The following is a 27948-nucleotide window of genomic DNA, read 5'->3' on the forward strand; positions in this document are numbered from 1 at the left end:
TTACTTCAGCTTTTCCAGTCTACACTGTACATTTTCAAACAGAGTCAAGATGATCTTCATTCCTGGGTTTCTTAGTTTATTCTCACTCAGATCCAGCTCTGTCAGATTTGAAGGGTTTGAATTTAGAGCTGCAACCAGAACATGACAACCTCCTTCTGTGATACAGTTGTTCTTCAGACTGCATAAAGAGAAAACACTTCAGTTTTAATCTGAATATTTACTAGTATGTTTTAGCTGACAGATGACATATACTGGTGATGATGATGATAGTCATATAAAAAAAGTCACATATGGTTTTTCAGTCAGCAATCTCTTATACAAGACACATAAAGCAAGAATTAAAAAGTGTCCTTGTAACAATGTGGGAAAAAAACATACATCAGTGTGTTGAGTTTACGGTGTTACTTCATTTCAGAAATAAATAACATCTGATTCTGAAACACTGTGAAAGGGATGGACATACAAACTGTTTTAATTAAATATTCTTCATAAATAAATTGCATGCATATGTTATTAAGATGGTATTCTTCCTTATAACACAGATTGTCACACAAGTACATGTCCTAGAGTGAAGAAAATAAAAAGATGCACTACAGGAATTTGACCTGAGTGGAATCTTTTCACAGTAAAGCTGGGTAAAGTTATATATTGGTGAACGCAAACTACAACAAATGCAATTTCTAATTTTTGCAGTTTTAATTTTCCACAATTATAACCTACAGCTGCAATCAAAATTACTCAACCCCTCAGAGACTGTAGCACTTTACAAATACAAGCTTTTCTGAAGACCCAGGATCAAATGAAAATCCCATCTATAACAGTTCACTGTCATACTTAAAGTGAGTCAATATATAATGCAATATTTTTGAGTTATAAGATTTTACTAACAGAGCTTTATAATAATTATTCAACCCCTATTCAACATTGCGGGTTTTACTTGGCAGTCTTTGGGACAGTCACAAGAGTCCCGGATTTCATTCAAAATATTTTCAATTGTGTTCCAAAGATGAACGAAGCTTTTACGGGTTTGGAACGACATGGGGGTAAGTGATTAATGACAAAAGTTTCATCACAATTTATCACATATTTGCATGGTGGGGAACAAAATAGTCTCAAAGCAAAATTAAGCCTTTAGAAACCCAAAGTTAGCTCACGCTTGAGCTGAAGTTGAGTAGCAAAAATTGCAAAGTTAACAGAGATCTCACAAATGCTACAGAGATGCTACAGAGAATAAATAATTAGAAAGTCTAAGGCTATATGAAGATTTCCAAGACATTAAAAGTTCCTAGAGATACAGTCCTCAGCCTTAATCCTTAGCGTGTTGTACCAGAAAACCTCTGAAAGTGTTGAAGAAAAAGCACAATATCATAAAATGTTTAATCAGAGCAACTGAGAAAATCCTGCAATGTACAGCCAAAGACTTGCAAGATGACCCGATGAAAGGAGGAAAACCATTTTAATGCAGTGTGTAAGAAGAATACTAGACAAGTATGGCCTTCATGTTGAGACTTCTTGATGAACACCACTCTTGAACATTTTTTTTTTTTTTTAAATAACCAATGTCAATATTTTATAAATGTATAAATCAAGGCCTTGTCTCCAGCAGCTCCAGAAACAAGCGCTGTGACTCGGACATCTCACAGACGTTACACACCGAATGTGTCCTCTGTACTCTATTCTGATGTTCAAGCTTCAACAGTGAATCTGATCACTAGTGCACTGGCAAAAGTTCACTTAAAGAATGAACAAAGAGGCATCAGTTTAGCTTGTATGAAGTTGATGGAAAAACGAAGCAGTCAATCTTCCGGCTGAGAGTGAAATCAGTACACACTAACATTTTTCCCAAATGACTGCTAATGTAATTTAATGGGAAACAATGTGAGTTGTGTTGTAATTAATAGCCACTGACCCATATCACAATTTCAAGTTTATTTTGATTAATTGTGCAGTCCTACTGAGAAGTTTAAAATAATTTCACATTTATTTAAACGTGCAGTATGGAATTTTTGGCCACCAGGGGTCACTCAATCAAAACAATAACATGAGACGTACTTTGATGACGTCGGGAAAGAGCGTAGGCTCATGGGAGTTGTTGTTCATTGGAACACGCGCTCTGTCGCTCCCCACATTCCTCAGGCCTGGTTCACACCGGACGCCGACGCGACGCGGAAGCGGCGCGGAACGGAGGCCGCTTCCTTTCGGCGCCCATGTTAACCTATGATGTCGTTCACACCAGACGCGGAGCGCCGTGGCGCGTCGCGGCCGGCCCGCGCCGTGAAGCGCCAGTTTCGGCGTCTGGTCTATTTTTTGCGCGAGCCGCGAGCGATCCGCGTCATTCCGACAGGAAGTCACACCAAGAAACACGAGACAATCCGGTCAATTGTCAAAATATAAGCAATTTTCAAATTAAAATACCGCGAGTGACAAATGCAATCATATTTGTGTATCTAAACAGACTAGAAAAAAAAACACAACACACACGCACATGCACACACAGAGCAATGGGAGTGGGCGGACTACAGGGCGGGCGGGAGGGGTGGGGGTTATTTACTTACCCATGTGCTCTGAATAAACAACAACTAAGCAGAAGCGCTTGTCGACCGCCGCGGAGAATACGCGTCTGGTGTGAACAGGCAGGCGCCGGACCGCGCGTGATTTTCCGTTCCGCGCCGCTTCTGCGTCCGGTGTGAACCAGGCGTCACTCATTTTAACTGAGGCCGGCGACACACTGGATGCGTGGCGCAAGCATCTCATCTGCGTGGCGTGTCAGTTTTTAATTCGGCTCCCATGTTAATAGGTTAGAGTTTGCAGACTGCCTGCGTGAGCCGCGCGGAAAACGTGTGCATGCTAGAAATAGAACCTACTTTTCACGCGACACGCACGCGTGTTGGAAGCGTTTCCAGGCAAAATATAATAGGAAAATATGTTTATATGTAATTTTGTACACAAATACATATTAATTCATGACATTTTGATGTTTGAAAGTCTATAGGTTGACATAAATTCAGATACAAATGTAATTTTAAAAATAAATAAATAATTATCGATTTTCAAATATTGCACCTGTCAAACATAAGTCTATTTTGCCGTCAATACTGTTGACGGTGTCCTTTATCAGTAGGCTTTATATTTATGTTCAACATGAAGTATAGATATTGTTGTCATGAAGACAAGAGCCTGGTCTGTCGGCGGTCTCCCTCTATGTCACCTACAGTAGCAGCACCGCGCCACGCTTCTGGCACGCAGCAGAGACGCCACGCAGCCAGTGTGTCACCGGCCTTAGTATTTTGACAATCACGTATTTTCGAACAGAGAGATATATGAATTATCAGACCCCTATCAAATCAATATTCAATCTAGCTAGTAGTAATATATGTTAAAAAAACACTGTTGCCTTTCGTTAATAATTAGGCTACGTTTATACTATGATATCGAACAAGATAGTGAACTGCATTTGAAGCTACTTTATCCAGCTAGATATAGACAGAGGTGGAAAGTAACGAATTACATTTACTCGCGTTACTGTAATTGAGTAGCTTTTTTGTGTACTAATACTTTTTAAAGTAATTTTTTTAATCTGTAATTTTACTTTTACTTAAGTATATTTTGTTTGAAGTATTGTACTTCGCTACATTTTAAAACACATTAATTACTGAGTAAAAAAAAATAAAATAAAAAAAATAAATCGCTCCCTGGAAACTACGGCAGTAAATGGGCAGGAGGGCAAACTGGCGCTAAAATCACTAGAAAGATGCAGACGGACAAAACAGGCGTTAGTGGTGCAGACACCGCTGAAAACGAAACCCCGTCATATTCTGAAGTTGAACTCGAAGGAAATGAAGTGAACCCCTGGCCATATGTATGCTCTATTATGCAGTGTAAGCTGTACTTGCCTAGGAAGACCAAACTAGCAGCTTATAAAATCTCGACAAGACATCAACCCTTCACAAGAATGTAGAGGTAAGCTAAATAATTGCATCGTTGCATTGGTGGTTAAAATGAAGCTTTGACATTTTAGCAAGAGGTTTTGCACAAATTAGCCAAAAGACAGTGGTGAGGAGTGTGCTATTTTTGTTTTAATGATGTGCGCGCGCATTTATAGTGCGTTCTTTCACTGTGTGATTCAGTCTCCTAAAATGCATTTAGAATGATCACAGAATTGAAGATATAGGGGCAGAAAATTCACATATTTATATAATTTCATATATTAAATCAAAATCACACAAAGAATGCCATCTTTTCCTCCAAAAATCATCATGAATATATACATACATATATATAACAGTTCAGTAAACAAGTTAATTAAGAGACTTGCGTTTTAGACACCATATTGCCTTTTTAGCTCTATTTCTACAACAGAAAATAATCCAAACACAGCCACCAAAGCACAGTTTTGCGTCTCTGAGCAACGTGACAGTGTTTCGTTCCTGAATGAATCAACCGTTTAAATGATTCGGTTCAATCGCAATGACTCACTTATTAACAGTGACTTGCTGACACATACTGGCCATTTTAATTTCACATTTAAAGTATCTTTTGATTTTTTTAAAATAATTAATTTCTTATCATTTCAAATGAGTATTCAACATTTTATGTCTTGTATATCAAAACATTATTCATGCATTTGTAACTGCAGGTTAAATGCATTCTTGTCCTGCACTAAACAGTGTAATACATCTAAACGCCACTTCCAATGAATATTTTGCATTTCCTCTGCATTAAAAGATGAGTTTGTTGATACTGATTTGCCTGGTAACAGCCCAAATGTTTTATTATTCTAAACAACTGATTCCTTTAATTAAAAACAACTAGTATGAGATTAATAGACCTATCCCAGGGGTGTCAAACTCAGTTCCTGGAGGGCCGTAGCCCTGCAGAGTTTAGTTCTAACCCTGCTCCAGCACACATATCATGTAGTTTTCAAATAAACCTAAATGATTAGATTAGCTGGATCAGGTGTGTTTAATTAGGGTTATATCTAAACTGTGCAGGACTGTGGCCCTCCAGGAACTGAGTTTGACACCCTTGGCCTGTTCCATTTTTGACTCCCTCCCACTGTTAAAATGTAAGTAATTTTTAAATGAGCTACTTTTTACTTTTACTTGAGTAGATTTTTAGACTGGTACTTTTACTTGTGCTTAAGTAAAATTTCATTAATGTAATGGTACTTTTACTTGAGTAGAATATTTTTGTACTCTTTCCACCTCTGGATATAGAACACATGTAGATTTACATTATACTCTACATGAGAGCTAGTCCGTCTGCGTTTTACACAAGACATCATCGTTTCACAAAATATACGGATAGATATAGTTAGCTGAATGGATGCATACCTGTTTATTAGAATGCAAGCATCTCTCTGTAGTTTCAGCTTGTCACAAAGCTCTCTCTATCTTGGAAATGCAACTCCAATATTTACCCGTGTCTCGTTTCTTCTTCGTCCCAAAACCTTCTCAGGTCATTTATTTCACTCGTACGTTTGCGCTTCACAGAACGTGTAGGCAAAGCATAATCATGATCCATAACTAAGTTATTGATTGAGGTATAAATACGAATATAAACAATATAAATATAAAATATAATAGTCTCGACCAAGGCTAGCTACTACTTTTTCTTCTTCGTCTCGTCTTTGCTTCTGTTCACCTTTGTATTTGGCGGTTCCGCAGGAAGTTAGATAAACTAGAGGGGTCAAAGTTTATATGACGCCATAGACGGGCGACAAAACGGAAATAAAGAAACGTGCCGTGTCTTCTAATTAAACTATAATTTTCTCCGGATTTTAAAGTTCGTGGAAACTGTCGGGATAATGCAAGTACACAACAAAAAAATATATATAACATAGATATAGTGATATCTGCTATTTTTAAAGCAGAAAAATTACATATTGTGCCTTTAACTGTGGTGGGTCACTTGAGTCTGGGTAATTAATGGGATACACTTTTAAAATACTTACTTCAGCTTTTCCAGTCTACACTGTACATTTTCAAACAGAGTCGAGATGATCTTCATTCCTGGGTTTCCTAGTTTATTCTCACTCAGATCCAGCTCTGTCAGATTTGAAGGGTTTGAATTTAGAGCTGCAGCCAGAACATGACAACCTCCTTCTGTGATACAGTTGTTCTTCAGACTGCATAAAGAGAAAACACTTCAGTTTTAACCTGAATATTTACCAGTATGTTTCAGCTGACAGATGACAAATACTGGTGATGATGACGAAGACACATAAAAAGCACCCAGCAGCAAGAAGCATATCATAGGCTTTAGTAAAACAATTACACAAATTGTCTTCAACAATACAGTGCAAATGATTCACAAACTACACAAAATGAGTGAGTGAAATTAGATTTTACTGGAACATCGCCTAGCGACCTAAGACATTAATTCCAGTGGTTTATCAGATATGTACCACTGTTTCATCCTTAGTTTTGATTTGTTTTATGTCAAAGTTGTCTGTCGTGTGTTTTTCTGCTTTTTCAGAGAGTTTTTTCATGCAAATGTGTTAGTTGGCGTTTGTATCCATGCACTCGTGACAGACTTCACTTTCACTTTGTGTTCGTTCATATTTCAAAAGCAATATGTTTAGTAGTTGTTCAAATGACTACTTATTGGTTGAATATGGTACAGTTTGAACCAATCTTGGCTTGGGGTGGGACTACGCGTCAACAATCATTTCTGTTTGGCTCAGAGGAACGAAAGCATTGGTTTCTTCTGACAAATCAATGTTGTCAAAATGTGATGACGTGATCACGTGCACTATGGCGCCTCTGAATATCCAAATGAGATAAATAGGACATCTCCAAAACGTGGAGAATCAGTTCTTTACATCACTTTAAAAGCATTCAGATTGGATTAGTGGTTCAAAAGTTATTAAACATTAAAAAACAACAGTTATTTTTAGCCGCGGGCGGCTATATCGGTCTTTGAGGGTTGAAAGTGTCCTTGTAACAATGAAAAAAACATACATCAGTGTGTTGAGTGTACAGTGTTTATCCTGCAGTAGAGCAGAGATCTGATTCACTCCTGTGTCTCCTAGTTTACGTCCACTCAGATCCAGCTCTCTCAGGAGTAACGGGTTTTTACCCACAATTCCAGTCACATACTGACAGCCTTCATCTGCAGCAGGACCCAAAAACCTGCAGAAGAGAAGATGAAGCTGGATTCAATTCAATGTGCAAGATAAAAGTAAATTTAAAAGAAACTCAGGGGCAGAAGCTCACTAGATCATGATTCTCAAGCATCTGAAGATCTTTCTGGCTTTTAAGCAGGAGATGAGGAAAGTCAGCAAAGAGATAACTAGATTGTGAGAGCTAAGCATTCAGAGAGAAATTTTTAATTGATCTTTTGATGCCGGCTTTTCCTATTATTATGGAGCAGAATTCACCAAAAACTGGATTGCTGATCCACTAACAGGAACATGATCTGGGTTCAGACCATCTCTGGATAGTTTTAGTTAACTGATGTCTGTGTTGATGCAACAGTAATTCTGCTCATTATGAGAGGAACTGCAGGTTCAGACATTTGTGCATGTGTGCGTATGTACAATTATCACCGATCCTCTCCTGACACACATATCTTTGTGGCCTGTGATAGATCTGCTGTAGTAGATCTACAACACTGATCTATATATGACTGGATCACTCATCACATTCTATACTGCCAAAAGGCAGTGAAGCCTCAGAAGTGTTTGATCAGCCGTCTTACTATTCCCTACCAGCAGAGAGCACCATTGAGTCACATGCAAACCACTGACCCAAAAATGTTCATGATGTTCGCTAATGTAATTTAAAAAGGCTGACTTATCTGATGTTTTCTCGTTAAAATCATACAATTTCCTATTAATTCAATAGAACGTTTACACACACACTAGGGATAACTAATATGGCAGCGCAGTGGCTTCACTTTCATGACGTCATGATCAATCCAGTACTCTATTCTAGATCAGTGATCGAGATTGTTGTGAATCTGAGCTTGATGGACATTAATGTACAGTGCATTCAGTAACTTTTAAACAATCAGGTTAATAAATCACACTGAATACGTTTTTCATTAGAAATGTCCACAATAACACAATCATAAATGTTAACTATCGAAGCTCATCCAGCACATCTAGTGACCCAAAATGTCTGATTAAGCTGTAACTTTTAACACAACTAAACTGTGCTGACATTTATCATCAAAACAACAGGAGCTGCAGCATCTCATCTTTCATGTTTGACCATTTTGAACATTTTTCATGCAACAAATTGTATACTTAATTAGTGAAATATAATAAAATTTATACATAATATAAATAACCCAAATGTGTATAATTTATTCAGCATTATTTCATCAGGTCTCACCTCAGTGTGTTGAGTTGACAGTTTGGATCCTGTAGTAAATCACTGAGCAGCTTCACTCCTGATTCTCCAGGATCATTTCCTGTGAGATCCAGCTCTATCAGGTGTGAAGGGTTTGATCTCAGAGCTGAAGACAGAGCTTTATAACCTTCTTCAGTGATACTGCAGTCTGAAAGTCTATTAGAAAAGATGTTATTCTTCATTATAACACAGATTGTCACACAAGTACATGTTCTAGAATGAAGAAAATAAAAAGATGCACTACAGGATTTTTGGCCTGAATGGACTCTTTTCACAGTAAAGTTGGGTAAAGTTATATATTGGTGAACTGAAACTACAACAAATGCAATTTTAATTTTCCACAATTATAACCTACAGTTAATCAAAATTACTCAACCCCTCAGAGATTGTAGCAAAAATGGCAAAGTCAACAGAGATCTAGCAAAAGCTATAGAGAATAAATAACTGTATTACTTTAGAAAGTATAAGACTATAAGAAGATTTCCAAGACATTAAAAGTTTCCTGGAGACACAGATTAATGGACTTTCCTGCAGGACAGTCATCCCAAAGTACATCATCCAAATATACTTCTGCTTGGTTCAGGGATGAGTCATAAAATGTATTTGAACAAGCGGCTTGAAGAAGGATTTCAATTTTGAAGGATTGAATGATAGATTAATTATTGTAATTATTATGTCTTTATTTACTTTCAAATGTTAGGCCATCAGGCTTTTATTTTGGTGGAAAACTGAACAGTGACCTCTAAATTTCTGTGTTTAGTTCATAACAGGTTTATAAACACTTTGTTGTATACATCTGGTGAAATCTGTTAACATTGTCTGCCAAACAATGTTGGAAATTACATGAACACAAAACTAGGTGAACCTTTTAAATTTATGTTATGAACTCAAAATAACTTGTTCAACTGCCTTTTTTTATTTTATTTAACAGCCAATTATAACTTCTGCTCTTCTAACTTAAAATGCAGCCTTTTGGGATTTGATAACTGCATTACCCCATATCACAATTTATAGTTTATTTTGATTAATTGTACAGTCCTGGGCCGGGTTTCCTGACTTTAGAGCTTAAGAGCGTTTTCTACGAGTAATTTTGTAATCGTTCGTTATTGTTTCACGTGCGTTTCGTAACAATGCAATAAACACAGTTGCATGTAGCTGTGCTTTAAGTGCTACTTAGGAGTCGCTGTCCGTTTTTCAAGTACTGAAATGTCATCTTATAGAATGGCTCTTAATTGGAGTAAACTATTGTTTATTAACGTTAACCTAATGCTGTGTTGCAGAAAGACAGCTTGTATATAATAACTATAACACAATACAATATTGTATTATATTTCAGTCTTTAATATTATACTGTACATAATAATATATAACATACTTTATATATTCATATATAATGTTAGGTAAAAAAAAATGTTAGCCTGAATGCACTGTAAGTCGCTATGGATAAAAGCATCTGCTAAATGCATGAATTTATTTAAATGTAATTATTTATATATAGTAGAGAGAGATAATGTAGAGTTGTAGAGTTGTAGAGAATGTAGAGAATGTGGAATGTAGAGTTCATGCTGCAAATTTCACTGAGTTGAAGCAGTTCTGTCCTCAATTATGTGGCAAATGATCTAGGTTGATGTTAACAGATGGATCTTCTAACCAAACACTACAGATTGTCACAAAACTTACCTGAGTATCTCTAATTTGCAATTAATATTTTTCAATCCAGTGCAGAGCATTTTAACTCCATAATCCTGCAGATTATTATTGTTCATGTTCAGCTCTTTCAGACTGGTATCTGATCCAAGAACTGAAGCCAGAGCTGGACAGCTTTTGTCTGTTAAACCACAATCATTTAGCCTACAAGAGAAATAAATCAAATCACAGAGTTAGATGCATGTAATATAATTGTAAATATATATATATATATATATATATATATATATATATATATATATATATATACCAATTATTTTTAGATGAACAGTAAATACACTGCATATATATTAAGATTGCATTGATTCAAATTTCCTCCTTAATAAAATATGTAAATTAATAACAGGTTTATATCATTAATGGCAATGAGTTATACATTTCAAAGTGCTGCTCTATTTTCTGGATGAGTGTCTTGAGGTGTAGAATCTGGAGGTTAATGTTTTATGCATTGAGGATATGCAAGAGTACATCTCCTTTATAGCAGAAGTTGTAGAAGTTGAACTGCATATTGGAGTAGAAATAACTATGGAACAATGTGTTTTATAATAACATGATGTGCTTCTTATGTAGCTAACTAAACAGGGTCAGGGTTCTCAAAAGCTTTGTAACCCTAAGAAGTTTGTAAAAATGATCGTACGACTGATCTTAATATCACTGTCTGTTTCCCAAAAGCATCGTATCTTAAGTAGCACTTGAAAATAATCGTAGATCTACGAGTGCTCTGGAGTAATCGTTAAGCCCTAAGTGCATCCTAAGAAGACAGATTTAATCAGTCACCTGCAGGACAATCGGCAGATTACACCTTTAACTTGATTCAAGTGCAATGTGATTATAATATAAGGATTTTATTGTACACCTTATGACTCGTCTTTATTTTTTTTATTAAATTTATAATAAATGAAATAATTAAAAAGGGCTGAAAAAATAGAAATACACATTTAAAGTAAATGACTGAAAAAAAATAAAAGGTGTAGGAAATGCTTCAAAGACTGGGGAAAAATATGTCAATGACTTGCTGAAGTGCACGAAAACTAGCTGTGTATTGGACCCGGAAATAACGTCTCTCTCTCTCTCTCTACTGTATATGAATAAATACATTTAAATAAATGTATGCATTTAGCAGACGCTTTTGTCATGATCCGGTCACTGCACATCTGTTTATTCACCACAGACTTTCACACGACACAGTACACCCTGGACTACATTTCCCATAAACCCCTGCCTAGGAACTCATTATTGAACCACACCTGTTTCCTATCAGTGAAACATCACTCACATTGCGAAGTCTTGTTTAGTTCTGTCAGGCATTTCTGAGCGTTTTCCTAGTTTTTGTTCCTTCCTTGTTTGACTTCGGATTATGTATACCAACTGATTCTCTGCCACCTGCCCCGACCTTTGTCTGGTATTGTTACTGATTTCTGGATATCCCTGGACACTCTTGATGCTGTTTCTGATTTCTGCCTGTCTGACCACTCTATAAATTAATACTGCAATTTAGGGCTGCAACTAACGATTATTTTGATAATTAATCTGTCGATTTTTGCAGTGTCATATCCTCATCAAAAAATACCTGGAGTTGTGTTTTATTATGTGCCAGTAATCCTTTGTCGAACTCTTCTGCAATCAAAACACTGACCCATACGTACTCTAGCAAATTTCACAAGGAGATTTCAAATAAAGTTTTCACCATGGCCGTCCTTAGGGCTCCTAAAGTAGTTCCCGAAAACAAAGCTTATTGTTCGGTTCTTTAAGAATATCCCCACCGAACGGGGCGTCAGGAGAGGACACGTTGTTACAACTCTTTGTGGTTTTTTATTTACCCTGATTTATTTTTCATAAACAGTTGATTAGTCCACACACATCAGCAGGTTATAAACCTGGAGAAATGGAGAGGTTACAATGTAAACAACAATATTGATAGCCACATGCATAATATACCATAAAATCTGAATATAAATACATTTACATATTATAATATATACAAATATAAGTAAAATATAAATTTCAATATAGTCAGTATTTAATCTTATAAATATCATAATATACTTAGTATTTAAACTAAATGACTACACAAAGCACATGCATATTAACACAGAAATGCAACAACTTCACACACACCAAATATACAATGTCAATGTTACACATTAAACCAATAGCGTTCTCAGTCTGTTGGCTCAAAGTGAAAACAGTGAGTGTAGTTCTAAGTGGCATCGCTGAGCATAGTAATCCATTACAAAATGTAAAGTGATCAACTACATTACCCATCCAGCACTGCAAACAGGAAGTAACTCGTGTGACAGTGAAACGCTCCAATTTCAAACATTTGCCTTTTATATAGCCACGGATACTATCGAGCCGACAATATTAAACATCAGACCGCACACAAGGTTTTATCAGCGTGACCAAAGTAACAGTTTTCAATCATACAAACCGCGCACATATAACGGCAGCACAGCAGTAACGCAACAGACAACAAACTCAATGGATAAAAACAGCAGCTTACCGGTGGCGCATCTCTCCTGACGAGACAACATGCCAAAATGAATACTCGCTCCCGCTTATAGCCCGCGCTCATTCATTACTGGATTTAACACACCTGTTTGGGATTTGACTGGTCTGTGCTTCAATCAGGTAAGTGAAACCTCCCACCTATTATCCTGCGTTACATTACGAACACCCGTGACATAGTGAACGCGACACCTCCCACTTGACTGACTGATCATGTGATTTAAGGCGGTCACAGGCAAAACATTACACCACATAATATACACAAATTTTTTTTTTTTTTTTTTTTTTTTTTCATGAAGAATAGGGCACCATTGTCATTGTTCAAGCACCTCCCCTGACAGATGTGTGGTGTTCTGCCAGGTTTGGTCATATGGGGTATGTACTCTTCATTCTTCGTGAATGGTGGTGCAAGTGGTGGTGAAAGCAGCATAGAAGCATACCAACCAGTGAGAGAGAAAGAGAGAGAGAGAGAGAGAGAGAGAGAGAGAGAGAGAGGTATCCCGAGGTAATGCCTTCAGAATTGGGGGTTTGGGTGTTTAGGCAGCGCCTGGAGAACTGGTGGCCGAAGAGACGAGGTCTAGGAGTCACTGGTCTTCCACAGGGATGAGGACTACCAGTCTCCTCACGTCTCGCCGTAGGATGACTGACGTCAGCTGCTGAGTATTCCTCTTCAGTTGCCCAACTATTAGGGAGGCAGGGGGGCCTGCACACGTCTTAACGTCCGCGTCTCTCACAAGTCCTTTCTTGTCAGGGTACACGGCCTGGATCCGTCCGAGCCGGAATTGCCCTCGCAGTGCGTTCTGATCAGCAATCCAAACAATGTCACCTATCGCTACATTTCTTTGGGTCTGGTGCCACTTTGGCCGAATGAATAAGTTAGGTCCGGCCAGTTCACTCCACTTTTTCCAGAACATATCCACACCAATCTGGATGGATCTGAGACGGCGCCAGGGATGGGTGCACAAGTCAATTCCTCCTGTATCTCCCCCTTGCCTGGTCCTCCCGAGAAGCAGAGTATTGGGGGTCAAATACTCTATAGAGTCTTCTTGTTCTTGTGCCCTGGCGTCAATCGGCCTTTCATTGGTGAGGTTAGCTGCCTGGTAGAAGAGGGTTTGGAGCTCACCCCAGGTGAGTGAGCTTGTTGTCCCTCCGAGGCTAGTGAGAGCCCTTTTTATGAGCTTAACTGCAGCTTCCACAGACCCGTTGCGATGAGGTGCGTCAGCCGGATGAAAGTTCCATGCCCACACTGTCCCATTCTTGGCGGCTTTGTCTTCTATGGATGCTTCCCGTAAGGTAGCTAAGTACCTATGCAAGTCTTGTAGGGCAGGTTTAGCTCCAATGAAATTGGTTCCCCTATCTGACCACAATTTTCTGGGATTGCCTCTCAATGCTACAAAGCGAGAGTAAGTTTGGAGAAAGCTTTCCGATGATTGGTCGTCAACGAGGTCCACATGGACTGCCCTTGATGCCATGCAACAGAATACTATGCCCCAAACTTTTTTTCCTGTTCTTTTCTTGACAGCATCCTTAATTTCAAAGGGGCCAAAGAGGTCTAGTGTGGTATACTCAAATGGGTTAGCACGCTGTGAGCGTTCTGGCGGCAGATCACTCATCATCTGCTGGCACATCTTCCCTTTCAGTTTGCGACATGTAATACAGTTGTTTGCAACTTTCTTTACTATCCTCCGACCTTGCACAATCCATGCCTTCCTCCTGGTGCGCAGAAGCGTGGCAGCAACACCTTCATGGTTCTCGTCATGAGCTTCTCTTGACAGTAGTGTTGCGAGCCATGAACGAAATGGAATTAAAGGAACAGCTGTTCCATCTTCTTTCCAGGACTGGATTCGTCCTCCACAGAGAAGGATTCCTGTGCTCTCGTCTCTGTGAACCACCAAGCGGTTCAGTGTTGAGTCCAGGAACTGACTGCCATCTTGGGCTGCGAGGACCAGGTCTTGGAAAGCTTGCGCTCTCTCCTCAGTTGACAGGATAGAACAGTTTGCCTCCCACTTTGATGAGTCAGGTGCCTGGCATTTTCTCAGCCAGGTTTCCGCAGCCCTTCGAGTCCAGGCTATGGAACCACACAGCTTAGACAGAGAACTGAAGCGTTGAGGTTCCACAAGGCGTACCAAACCAATCGCCCAGGGCCTTCTCTGTCTGCCTGCCACTGATGTTGCACCCGGGACAGCTGGTGATGTTGATCTACCGTTGACCCCATGTCTGAGGTCCGCCTTGATGTCAGGCCCGTTAAGGTCAGTTCTTTCTTTTGACTGGGCCCTGGTAATCACAGCTGAGAAGGCTTTCCGCTGAAGTTTTCCCACATCTTCAGCAGCAGAGGGTGTAATCTCACTGGCCATCTTCATAGGCCAGTCGGTCTTAGGCCATTTCAGAAACTCAGGGCCTTGCTGCAATTCTGACCCTTCATTAAGTTCCTCCGGAGTTGCACCTCTGGTAAGAATGTCGCAATGTTTCGTCTGCCTTCAATCCACCTCCAATCTTCCACATGTCCGGCTTTCTGAATCTCACCGATTCGATTTGCGAAAAAGGTCTGGAAGCCGTAGCTGTCCTTTTGGATGGCTGCCAGGATTGTTTGGCTGTCCACAAAGTGAATCCATTGCTTGACTTTAATGTGGCAGTGCTTCTCAAAATACTTTTTTAGGCGGGTAGCGAAGACCGCGCCACAAAGTTCTGCTTTGATCACATCTCCCTTTTGGTCGAGAGGGGTGAGTTTAGCCTTGGATTCCACCAACTTCATTACCACCTTGTCTCGGATTTCCCACCGCAGGTAGAGTACGGCTCCATAGGAGGATTCGCTTCCATCTGAGAACGTGATCCCTGTCGGTGGGCCTATGGCTCCAGGAGGCGTGAGGCTTCTCTCAAACCTTACCTGGCCAAGTCTCACAAATTCTTCAAAGAGCGTTATTGCGGCTTCTCTAAGTTTTAGTGAGAGAGGGGCATCCCATGTGTCTTTAGATGGGTTGTCCTTGCCAGCTTCCTGGAATGATTCTCGTACCAACATCACTCCCTTCTGTTTGGCTGGTGAGGCAAGACCAACCGGGTCGTATAATGCGGCAATCTGGCTAAGAAGTATGCGTCGGGTAAGGGGATTTGGTGTTCCTTCCCTGACATCCTCCATACTCAGATTAAATCCTGTCCTCATTTTCCCTCTTTTCTTAGAGAAGTTGATAGAAGTCAGCAAACGGAGCTTGTCTATCTCAGGTTCGTAACCGACCCCAAGCGCTTTGTTCTCCCCATCATGCATTTGGTTGGGCAGTACCAGGGTCGTGGGTACAGTTGTTTCAGAAGGAACTCCACTCCTCCCACTTTGGCATGACAGAACCCATGGTTTCAGGAAGAAGCCTCCCGCTCTCAAAATCTCCTCCACCCCTTTGGTGATCCTCTCCAGTGTCTTGAGGTCATCGTGTGAGGTCAGGATGTCATCCACATAGCTGTCCTCAGTCAGAGCTCGCCGTTCTTCAATCATATCAGCAAACTGAGGAAGGTTGGCTGTCTCTTTCATTGCAACTTGGGCAATACATCCTGCGGGTTTATCGCCGATATTTACTCTGACGACTGCAAACTCCTCAATGTTGTCCTCAGGGTTGTCTCTCCAGAGAAAGCGGTGGAGGTGAACTTCATCATCTTTCAGCCACACTGAGTTATACATCTTTTTTACATCACCCAGTGCTGCATGGAGTCCACTCCTGAACCTCAGAAGGACACCTCTGATGGGATTGAGTACATCAGGACCCTTGTGAAGGAGATCATTTAGACTTATGCCTCGGAACTCTTGGCTACTATTCCACACAATTCTCACAGGGGTTGAGGAGGAATGAGGGTTCGGTGCAACCAGATGGCTGATGTACCATTTAGGTCCTTCCCAGTTGTTAATTTCCTCCCTTGTGAGTTTTGCAGCAGCCCCTCTTGAAACCATTTCATGTATTTGTTCTTTGTATGCAGCCTTCCACACAGGTTCTTTCTCCAGACGTTTCTCAGTATTTCTGAAGGTCGCCTCCACTGCCTGCCGATTGTTTGGCAGTGCTGTGAGGTCTGTCTTCCAGGGATAAGCTGTGTCCCAGTGGGGAGAGTTGCTGTGTTTGTCCGCCAGCACGTATGTTAGGCATTCTTTTATCTTTTCCAGGTCCCGCTCTTCCTTAAGGGTCATTTCTTTTCCTCCAGGGGGGCACCTACCACACTTGCAGCCGCCACATTGAGGACTGCACGCAGCTCCGATACTATCCCACCTGAACCACTCGAAGACCTCTTTGTTGGCGGTTGCTGTGCTCCGGATAAGCGCATTTCCTTCCTCTTCCCGAGGTATGATGGTCTCTTTATACGCCATCGAGGCTGATCTCATGGTTCTTGCAAGATGAGTTTCGGAGCAGTACACGGCCATGTCAACTGTCTCAATGAGATCGGGATGGGTTCCCCCAACGGTCTTTCCTAGCGGACCATCCCAGAGAACGAGGTCTTCCACAATCCTGATTGGCTGGGGAACAAGACGACCTTCCCGATGACTGATAAGAAGGTCAATCTTTGTGGGACGGACCAGTTCGTCTCTGGGTACATTTGGGAAAAACTTCTGCAGTTGCTCGGCAGTGACTAATTGAGTCACCTCGGCGATGTTTTCCAGGCCATAGCAGAGAATCCTATGCTCTGCCACTTTTCCCTTGGATGTCTTCACCTTCAGCCGCAGAGAATATCGTTTGGTCAGGACAGTCTTCTTCATCCCCCCAACTCCATGGACTATAAGCCTGATGTTCTCACCGCACAGTCCAAGGCGATCAGCAGTTTCATTGGTGATGTAATTGGTATCAGATGCGAGGTCGATTAGGGAGCCAATAAGGCATCCCGAGTTTGTCGTCACTTCCATCAGCATCATCACCACTGGATGTTCTTGCAGTCCATCTCCAGCCTTGGCACATACAGTTGATGATATTTTGTTTGAGAATGCATTCTTGTATTTCTCTCTTTGTTCTGGAGTAAGTTCTGCCAGAAACTCCTCTTGTTTGTTGGTTAGGCCAAGTTTCTTTCCTCCAATTTTTATGGTACTCTGCTCCTCACTGCTGTTGTTCTTCCTTGGAGTCGGTGGCTTAGGACACAGAAGGTAATTGTGGTCCGACACCCCTCCTTTCCGACAGTCTACTTTTGGGCAGAGGTATCTGGGTGTGCAACTTTCTTTACCATCCTTGGGGTGGGGCCTCAAACACTTGGAGCACAACCCTAGCTTCTTCACATGGGCCCTTTTTCTTAAAAGATCTTGCTCCCTGAAGGTCTTGCACGCAAATAGCTTGCCAGCATGAGAGTCATCTTCACAGACAGTACAGCAGGGATAGTCGTCCTTCTGACCTGCTGTGGATTTAGTGAAAGCCTTCCTCCCTCTCTTATCTGGGTAGTCTGCAGCACCCTTTTCCACAGGGCCTTTGTCCACAGGGCTTGGCTCCAACTGATCCAATTCCTCAAGAATCTCCTCTTGCCTTTTCAAGAATCCTAGGAGGCAATCAAAATGATACTTTGGAGAGAACCTGTTTGCTGGGTCAGTTTTGTGCATAATCCACTCCTTCTTGAGTGAACTGGGAAGCTTGCTTTCAAGAGATTGAGCAACAACACGGTTCTTCACGGCATCCTCTTCACCAAGAATCTGGAGGTTGTACAGTGCTCTTTCAACAGCCTGGATCAATTCAATGGTTCTTCTTGGATTGTTTCCTTTGACAGGGGGAAGAGACTGGACTTCGTTGGTGATCATTAGGACTATTTTTGCTTTGTTCCCGTATTTGCTGTCCAGCAGCCTGAACATATCGTCGGCGGATCCACAGCTAGATAGGACGAGATCCTTCTTGACCTTTTCATGGAGACTATTTAATAAGTGGAACTTTTTTATACATTCCACACCTTGTGGGTTACCCAATTCTTGTAGGTCCTCCCACTCAGTCTTCCAGCGGTAATAGTCCCTCATGTCACCAGAGAAAGTCGGTAGCCGTGCTCTTTCAAGGCTGATTTGAGGCTTGAGATTAAAGTTTCCTTTGGTCCTTTCCGGGCTGCTCTGCTGTGAGAGGGGCCGTGTGTTCATGTTCAATGCCCCCGCATACGTTTTGGGCTTCAGCTGGAGATCGGCAGACATGTCAGGGAGAGAGATGAAAGGAGCATCTCGTATCGGATCACCAACCGCGCTGCTTTCATCTTCCAGGTTTCTTTCTCTACCCTTCACTTGGTCTGCTTCGTCCTCCTCCAGTTTATCAGACAACGCCAGGACCCTCTTCTTTAGTGTCTTGTGGCGTGTCCTGAGATCTAATGCCCTCGAACCAGGAACCAACTCCCTCCACTCTACTAGCATTTCTCTGAGTTCAATGACCTCTCTCTCAAGACCTCTATTTCTTAGCCTACGGTCCTTGACTGACTTCCGAGGGTTAACTTCCTCTTCCTCTGCCTGAGTGATGGCCGACTCAGCTGTTTTGACCTGCTTAAAAAACACCTCCTCTGCATAGCTGGCCCAAAAGGTTTCCTGGGTGGCATTCTTTACCTCGAGGAACCTGTTCTCACACTCCGCTGTCTTTTCATCAATTTGGTTTGCAGATTTTATGACCTCCTCATCCGTTGACTCTCTCAGGGCTTCAGCATACTCATGTCCCGCATCTATGACTTTAGAAAAGTCTGTCCTGAAAATCTTCCATTCACTGAGAACTTCAGTCGGTTCCAAGAGTCCCGGTTTGGTGAGAGTATGAGCCCTTTTGGTGAATGAAGCCTGTGCTCTTGATCGCACACTTTTAAGCTTTTCCAAGTCTGCCATTGTTACTCCCTTTGTGTTGACTGGAGAGACGTCAATGCCAATGTGCACACGAGCTCCTTTATCCTTGATCAACGGGCAGTTTGATTAATGATAAACTTGGGGTCAGTCAAAGAAGTGAGAGGCCAGCTGATCCTGGGTTGATTGAGTTTCCTTAATGAAGCAGTCCGTGGCTGTTTTAGCTGCATTCAATCCAGTGCAGTAGGCCGCGGTTTATAACTGTTCGGTTCTTTAAGAATATCCCCACCGAACGGGGCGTCAGGAGAGGACACGTTGTTACAACTCTTTGTGGTTTTTTATTTACCCTGATTTATTTTTCATAAACAGTTGATTAGTCCACACACATCAGCAGGTTATAAACCTGGAGAAATGGAGAGGTTACAATGTAAACAACAATATTGATAGCCACATGCATAATATACCATAAAATCTGAATATAAATACATTTACATATTATAATATATACAAATATAAGTAAAATATAAATTTCAATATAGTCAGTATTTAATCTTATAAATATCATAATATACTTAGTATTTAAACTAAATGACTACACAAAGCACATGCATATTAACACAGAAATGCAACAACTTCACACACACCAAATATACAATGTCAATGTTACACATTAAACCAATAGCGTTCTCAGTCTGTTGGCTCAAAGTGAAAACAGTGAGTGTAGTTCTAAGTGGCATCGCTGAGCATAGTAATCCATTACAAAATGTAAAGTGATCAACTACATTACCCATCCAGCACTGCAAACAGGAAGTAACTCGTGTGACAGTGAAACGCTCCAATTTCAAACATTTGCCTTTTATATAGCCACGGATACTATCGAGCCGACAATATTAAACATCAGACCGCACACAAGGTTTTATCAGCGTGACCAAAGTAACAGTTTTCAATCATACAAACCACGCACATATAACGGCAGCACAGCAGTAACGCAAAAGACAACAAACTCAATGGATAAAAACAGCAGCTTACCGGTGGCGCATCTCTCCTGACGAGACAACATGCCAAAATGAATACTCGCTCCCGCTTATAGCCCGCGCTCATTCATTACTGGATTTAACACACCTGTTTGGGATTTGACTGGTCTGTGCTTCAATCAGGTAAGTGAAACCTCCCACCTATTATCCTGCGTTACATTACGAACACCCGTGACATAGTGAACGCGACACTTATTAAGGAATCTTTCAGAACATATTTTCACTAAGAATAAGAATAAAACAGAATAAAATTGTAGTACATTGCATTTTATACCTGGGAAACAGCTTCATAGCTTATGCTGTGAAATTGTAAACAATCATTCGAATAAAGTGCCAATGGCATGAAACCTGAATGGAACTCACATTTTAAAGTAAAATCCATCAGAAAAAAAAAGTATTGAAAAAATATGAAAAAAATTGGACAGACAAAAAACTTGCTGTGTGAAAAAGATCAGTGCATTTCAAATACATTTAAACATTTACCTCTCTCATTCAGTCATAATTAGGCTGCATGACTGAATTATGAACTGGTAAACGACAAACTGATCACAGAACATGTTTGTAAAGCTTTAAATGTTAACTGTTAAAAAGCAATGTTATCAGCTTTTACGACTAAACATTTGCAAACAACATTGTACTGGAGAATCTGAAAATATAAAAGTCAATTCAGTAGTGCAAAGTTTACAGGTTACTCTTTTTTTTTTTGAAGGCTCAAAGTAAAGTACTCCCACACTTTGGATGACTTCGTTCGATTAGTTTTATCTTCCGCTTTTTTCTTTTTCTTTCTCGAGCTTACTCCACTGCCGTCTGTCTCCACCATCCCGCTGAATGCTGCAGAGAACTGTTCGGGAAGCACGTGACATAAAACGAGGCCAGCTATTGGCTATTCGCTACTTCTCCTGCTGTACTGGCTGAGTAAAACCTGCGGTGGCTCATTACTACCGCACTGAGGTCACCACAGATTTAAAATATGCACGAAATGAGCCACTTATGGCAAATAAAAGTTATTTAGCAACTAATCGATGATTAAATTAGTTGACAACTATTTTAATAATAGATTTTAATCGATTAAATCGATTAGTTGTTTCAGCTCTACTGCAATTGGATCCTAGCGTGTCTGACTCCACATTACAGCTTTCAAAGCGACTTACAGTGTATTTAGGCTAACTTTTTTTTTTACCTAACATTACATATAAATATATAAAGTATGTTATATATTATTATGTAAAGTATATTATTAAAGACTATAATATAATACACTATTGTATTGTGTTATAATTAGTATATCCAAGTTGTCTGTCTGGAACGCAGCATTAGGTTAACGTCAATAAACGATAGTGTACTACAATTAAGTATAGTATAGCAATATTTTCCACTGCAATACTGTATTGATACACAGATGCCAAGTATCAATCTTTTAGTATACTATTTGGTAGAATAATAAAATCAATTTCTAGACAATCCACTAGACGGTTGTGTTGAGTTTTCTGGTGAGCTCAGCTGGGTCGCCTTCAGCATGCAGCAAGTTAGTAAAATAAAGATGACGCCATCGCAGAAAGTTATCAGGAAAGCCCCTTCTGCATTTAAATGCGGATGTATGGACTTGCTTTGGATTTGTAAACAAGGAGGGGATGTAGGTAGGTATGCACTGAATTTTCGGCATCCGCAAATTATCAAAGAGAAAACTGACCAAAAATGTGAGCAAAAAAGCTACATATAATAATAGTAATATTATTAAATAATAAAAGTGTGTGTGTGTGTGTGTGTTCACTGCTGTGTGTGTGCACTTTGGATGGGTTAAATGCAGAGCACAAACTCTGAGTATGGGTCACCATAATTGGCTGTATGTCATGTCACTCACTCACTAAATCAGCAGTGTCCAAGCCTGCTATGTATCAGTGTAGATTAATGTAATTTTAAGATGAGAACAAAACATGACAAAATATATTAACTTACAGAGCTCTTTTGCAGGTTTTGATGACTGCTGATAATCTAATGAGACACTCGTCTGATTTCTTGAATTTCTGAAGCTCAAACTCCTCCAGCTCCTCCTCTGATGTCAACAACACAAAGACCAAAGCAGACCACTGGGCAGGTGAAAGATCAGCAGATGAGAGACTTCCTTTGCTAAGGTGGGTCTGAATGTCTTTCACCAGAGTTTGGTCGTTCAGTTCATTCAGACAGTAGAACAGATTGATGGATCTCTCTGGAGACAGATTAGACTCTAATTTCTGCTTGATGTACTGAACTATTTCCTCTTTGCTCTGCTCATTTCTATTTTTCTGTTTCAACAGACCCTGTAAGAGTCTCTGATTGGACTGGAGTGACAAACCAAGGAGGAAGCGAAGAAAAAGATCCAGGTGTCCATTATCACTCTCTAGTGCCTTGTCCACTGCAGTCATGAGCAAATCAATCATGGTTTCACTTTTGTTTTCCTGTTCTGTCGACTCATGAACAAATATACTTATCTTCTTTATGTCTAGAAACAGATGTGCATAAAGGGCTGCAATAAACTCTTGAATGCTCAAGTGAACGAAGCAGTACATGGTACCAAGAGTGATCCCTGTTTCCTCCTTAAAGATCTGGGTACACATGCCTGAGTACACTGATGCCTTATAGACGTCAATACCACAGGCTTCCAGATCTGTGTCATAGAAGATCACATGGTTTCTTTCCAGCTGATCAAATGCCAGTTTCCCCAGTGAAAAGATGGCATCTTTATCCCAGGAAACATCTGGTGTATGTTCTCCATCATACTTTCGTCTGCTCTGCTGGATCTGAAATCTGAGGAAGTGTGTGTACATTTGTGTCAGAGTCTTAGGAGTGTCTTCAGTATTTGACTCCTGCAGTGTTTTGGAGACATCATCAGTCTGATTGTTTTTCACAACATTATTTCTTTTCTCCTCTAAAATGTTCTGGAGAACAGTGGCTGAAATCCAGCAGAAGACTGGGATGTGGCACATGATAAAGAGACTCTTTGATTGTTTAACATGATCAATGATTTCTTTGGCCTGATTCTCATCCGTGAATCTTTTTCTGAAGTACTCCTCCTTTTGTGCATCATTGAATCCTCGTATCTCTGTCAGCCGGTCGATACAGTCAGGAGGAATCTTACTGGCAGCTGCTGGTCTGCTGGTGATCCAGATGAGAGCAGAAGGAAGCAGATTTCCCTTGATGAGGTTCGTCAGGAGAACATCCAGAGAGACTGGTGATGACACATCAGACCACGTCTCATTATCCTTAAAGTTTACAGGAAGTCGACATTCATCCAATCCATCAAGAATGAACAAGACTTTGAATTGATTTCTTCTTGTAAGGCTCAGTCCTTTTGTCTCTGGGAAAAACTGAGTTATAAGGTCCATCAAACTTAGTTTTTCTTGCTCCTTTAAGTTCATCTCTCTAAATGGAAGAGGAAATATGAAGCTGATATCTTGATTTTCTTTTCCTTCGGCCCAATCCAGAACAAACTTCTGCACAGAGACTGATTTTCCGATGCCAGCAACTCCTTTTGTCAGTACAGTTCTGATCTGCTCGTCTTGTTCAGGTGCTTCAAACAAATGTTTGCACTCAACCTGTATCTCCTGTGATTCATGACGTCTGGAAGCAACTTCAATCTGTCTCACCTCATGTTCAGTATTGACCTGTTCACTACAACCCTGAGTGATATAGAGATCTGTGTAGATGTTCTTCAGAAGTGTAGAGTCTCCTTGCTTTGCAATTCCTTCAGACACACATTGATACTTCTTCTTTAGGCTACACTTTAGCTGATGAATGAAGACCAGTTCATCTAAACACAGAAATAAAAGATTGTTTAGTCTCTGGGTTTATGTTCAGAACAGAATGTGGAAGTCTAAAATAATTATTATAATAATTATAAATAAAATTATTAATTGACAGCACTGGAGTCTCTTACCTTCTAGAGTATCAGCAGCTTCATCTTGCTTCATCTCTCTCAGGAAGTAGAGCGTGAGATCAAGAGCTGCTTCTTTCATACTGCATCTGTTCTCATTAAAGTCCTTCACAAAATACTGCTTGTCCTCTTTTTGTAATATTTTCTTAAACAGGTCCAGTTCATTTCTTAGAAATGTGATTATTTTCTCCTCAAGATCCTATAAACAAAAAACAGAGGCAAAAGAACAAAATTCAACCAAATCCACATTCATTTGGTCCAAAATATATGATCCATAATTAAAAATATTTGTAAAAGAAACATTGTCCAATAAACAATTTATTTGTTATAAGTATAATAATTAAATATCCTTTTCACCTGAAAGATTCCTAGGAGTTTGTCTGTGAAATTCTTGTGTTTCCTGTTAATCTGGACGTCTGTATCTAATGTCTCATAATGCAGACTGTCAAAATGGTGAATAAAATTAAATGTGGTTAAGGCAATATATTAAACAAATCTCTTGCTACTGTTTTTTATCAAACACAAAGAGCAAACTTCAGCTGTTAATGCTGCAGTTATAAGTTAATTCTGTTAAAGAGAAGGTTCTACTCAAGTACAAATGTAAGTTTTTCTGTCCTATAAGGAAAAAACTATTGACACTAATAACAGAAAGATGGAAAGACATATTAATGTTTCTATGGTGTATTTATGCCTCCTTGCTGCTGCTTGTGTAACTGTATTACTGGAAAGAAGCTCCAGACTGAGTTCATTAAAAAGCAAAGCAGATATTGTTCTTTGATTTATGGTTTTATTTAATTTCTATCACAGATATCCCAGTGGAGAAATTAGCTAGTGCCATAACACAAAACACATGAAATACCTTTCAGTAGCTGATGGTGATTTCTCGCTGAATCCCGGTGGTTCATGTTTTGACCAGTCACTCTTCACAGACACAGAGCTGGACACATGTGATCCTGATCTTACACTGATGACACAAAGAACAGAGTGGGAACAGTTTTAAAACATTAATACAATCAATTTCATAAATTCAAAAAAGAAACTGCAATGTAAAAAAAAAAAAAGTTTCCTTCCATCACAGTAGAGTCCAAGCTCTCTTCTGTCACATCAGTATCATCCTCATCTAACACACAAGCTTCATTTCTACCATTGTGCCACATTCAGCTTCATTCTCCTCAGTCTCAGTCGTCTCACTTCTCTCCCCTTCTTCATTTATATCTTCTCTTCTCTATATCTTCAACACTCTCACATCCTTTCATTATTTACAGCTTCAGCATCGTTCACTTTCTCAGCACAGACACTTCTGATGTGGCCCTTCCATTATATCCACCAACTACTCAAAATCAGATTCATCTACATCATACTTCAAGATCATGTAAACCTGTCATCTAAAACAAATGACAGTGATTTACAGTCAAGCGGGATCTTTTTGATTTGGGATACTACTGTATCATGTCTTAATCTCTACAAGCAAGAGTTGATCTTTACTGAAAGCTGGAACACATCTCTTCTGACTTCATATCTACAGATTACACACCAGGGGTCTCATTTATAAATGTTGCGTGCACACAAAATAGGCACAGAAATTGCGTACAGATTTTTTTAACGCACGTATTGGGATTTATAAAAAATAAAATTGGCATAAATATGTACACACCGTACAAACATTATAAACCAGGCGTACAAACTCTTTTTCATGGAGTGAGAAAATTAATGAAGTAAACAATGACTTTAAACTCTGTTTTCATGTCGATATACACATTTACATTAAATATTCCACTCGCATTAAAAGAGATTAACACTGAAATTAGGCCTACATAATTTTACAAACAATTGCATAATTTCATTTACAATAAACCATTTTCCTGTGACATGTTATTTTTATTAAAGCGAGGAGTGCTATAGGTGCTCAGTAATTAATCTTTAAACTAAACTACAGAGTCAGATCACATGTTATGAGAAGTATTTTAGCGAGAACAATGGATGATGTGCACTTACTTCTATATTATGGTGGACACTGCTGGATTACATGTACGCACAATCTTCCCCTGACTGGGATTTATAAAGAGATGTTTGTGCAGGTTCTGGTGTGCGCATGGTTTTATAAATCTGAAAACTTTTGGGCGTATGCAAAATCTAGCTTTTGTGCCTACATAAAAATTTAGGATGAAATCTACGGAGAGTTTTATAAATGAGACCCTAGGGCTGTGCAGTGTTACATATATTGAACATGCTATGAAAAAAAACACCAGTCTGTGCGATGAATAAATATACCACAGTAGCAATGCATGCATGGGTTTGAGCCGGTTTACAAACCTGTTCTCCAGCAAAGTGAACATTTAATGAGGTTTTTTACTACAAATTCATTTCATCACTCAAGTGTAACCATTTTTGGTCAAATTGTAGATCCTTACAAACAGACACAATGAACTTGGTGTTCTATATAATATTTGTCAAATAAAGAAAAAGGTTTATCTGAAAACCTTAGTGACAGTTCAGATTCTGTTGGTTCAGATTTGGAAATTCACTGAATATTATCTCTCATAACATCATAAAGACACATTACACATTGATGCGATTGTTTATTAATTTGAAATGAAAGAATGAAAGAGATTAAAGTGAAGAAACTGAATACAAACAGTATCTTTCTGGAGCTAAAAAAATAAACAATGTTCTGACTGCGATACATAATATTTATTGCTGTAGTATTAGTAGATGTTTTATTAATGCAATGATGCCCATCACAGACTTGTTATATGAGGAAAAATTAAGACATTCAGCGTGTTGTGTTAAATAATTACAGATCTGTCTCCAGAGTCAAATCACTGAGATTCCTTCTGAAATTAGTTTGTGGATTATCTAACCTTAATATTATATTTATAGGCCTGTCCATAATATTTGAGCCATTCAATGCTATGGATCAAAGAGCGCTCCTGTATAGACATTAAAAATAAAAGACTGGATTGAGGCTAACATTTTCTCCTAACATGTGTTCCCTGGGAATCGAGCCCACAACCTTGCGCTGCTAACACAATGCTCTACCACTTGAGCCACAAGTGAAATTATTACTCATTTTAGTTCATTTAACACTTTACAGCAAATGATACTTCAGTTTGCAATCATTATTTTGACTCGCTTAAGTTACCATATTATTTACATTTTCTATCCACTAAATGTGCAACCTGAAACTAAAGTGAAAAACATTTTAATTCTGGGGTTGTACAGGATTTAAATATTCCTGTATATTAGACATTTAACAAGTTCAAGCTGTTTTTAACCCGAGACAATCTAAACACGTTTAGAGGAAGTTCTGCTTTGTTTTTCAAATCATTAGACATGACAACAGTGAGAGAAAACACTGCTTGTAGAGAAGTGTTGTTGTTTTCTGTGAAAGCAGACTCAGTGTTACCTCTGTTTGTGTGAGAGACTCATCTTTCCTCTCTTCTCTGACATACTGCAGATGAACAGCTCAACACTGAGATCTTTGTGTCTCTGAAGACGATCAGATGCTCATCATGACCTGGACATGACAATCAGATCAAGATCATGAGAGTTCAGAGGAACAAATGATGAAGAAAATAACTAGTGCTGAATCTCTGAGTTATCAAGCAATCAATATACAAATAAAATATGCTACAAATATACTGCCATGTAATAATCTCTTCAGATCACCCACAACACACGTCTTTATTTACT

At 39.5% G+C, this 27948-nt stretch overlaps 1 protein-coding gene across 1 annotated transcript; it reads right to left on the minus strand.

Annotated features, from left to right (window-relative positions):
• On the minus strand, nt 1–27705 carry LOC132159289 (NACHT, LRR and PYD domains-containing protein 3-like). Its single transcript, XM_059568816.1, has 9 exons — nt 27662–27705; nt 25115–25219; nt 24613–24697; nt 24259–24454; nt 22302–24132; nt 10038–10208; nt 8340–8513; nt 5954–6127; nt 1–178 (listed from the first exon to the last, which is right to left on the minus strand). The coding sequence occupies exons 1-9, from the start codon at nt 27703–27705 to the stop codon at nt 1–3; spliced, it is 2958 nt and encodes a 985-aa protein (XP_059424799.1).
• Nucleotides 27706–27948: the final 243 nt, after the last annotated feature.

Source organism: Carassius carassius, chromosome 16 (genome assembly GCF_963082965.1).
Source record: "Carassius carassius chromosome 16, fCarCar2.1, whole genome shotgun sequence".
Taxonomy (NCBI): domain Eukaryota; kingdom Metazoa; phylum Chordata; class Actinopteri; order Cypriniformes; family Cyprinidae; genus Carassius; species Carassius carassius.

Coding starts and splice junctions, on each gene's coding strand:
- LOC132159289 (XM_059568816.1), bottom strand. CDS start 27,705: ATGTCAGAGAAGAGAGGAAAGATGAGTCTCTCACACAAACAGAG. Junction 24,698..25,114: donor TCACCATCAGCTACTGAAAG/GTATTTCATGTG, acceptor CCATTTTGACAG/TCTGCATTATGAGACATTAG. Junction 24,455..24,612: donor AACTCCTAGGAATCTTTCAG/GTGAAAAGGATA, acceptor TTTTGTTTATAG/GATCTTGAGGAGAAAATAAT.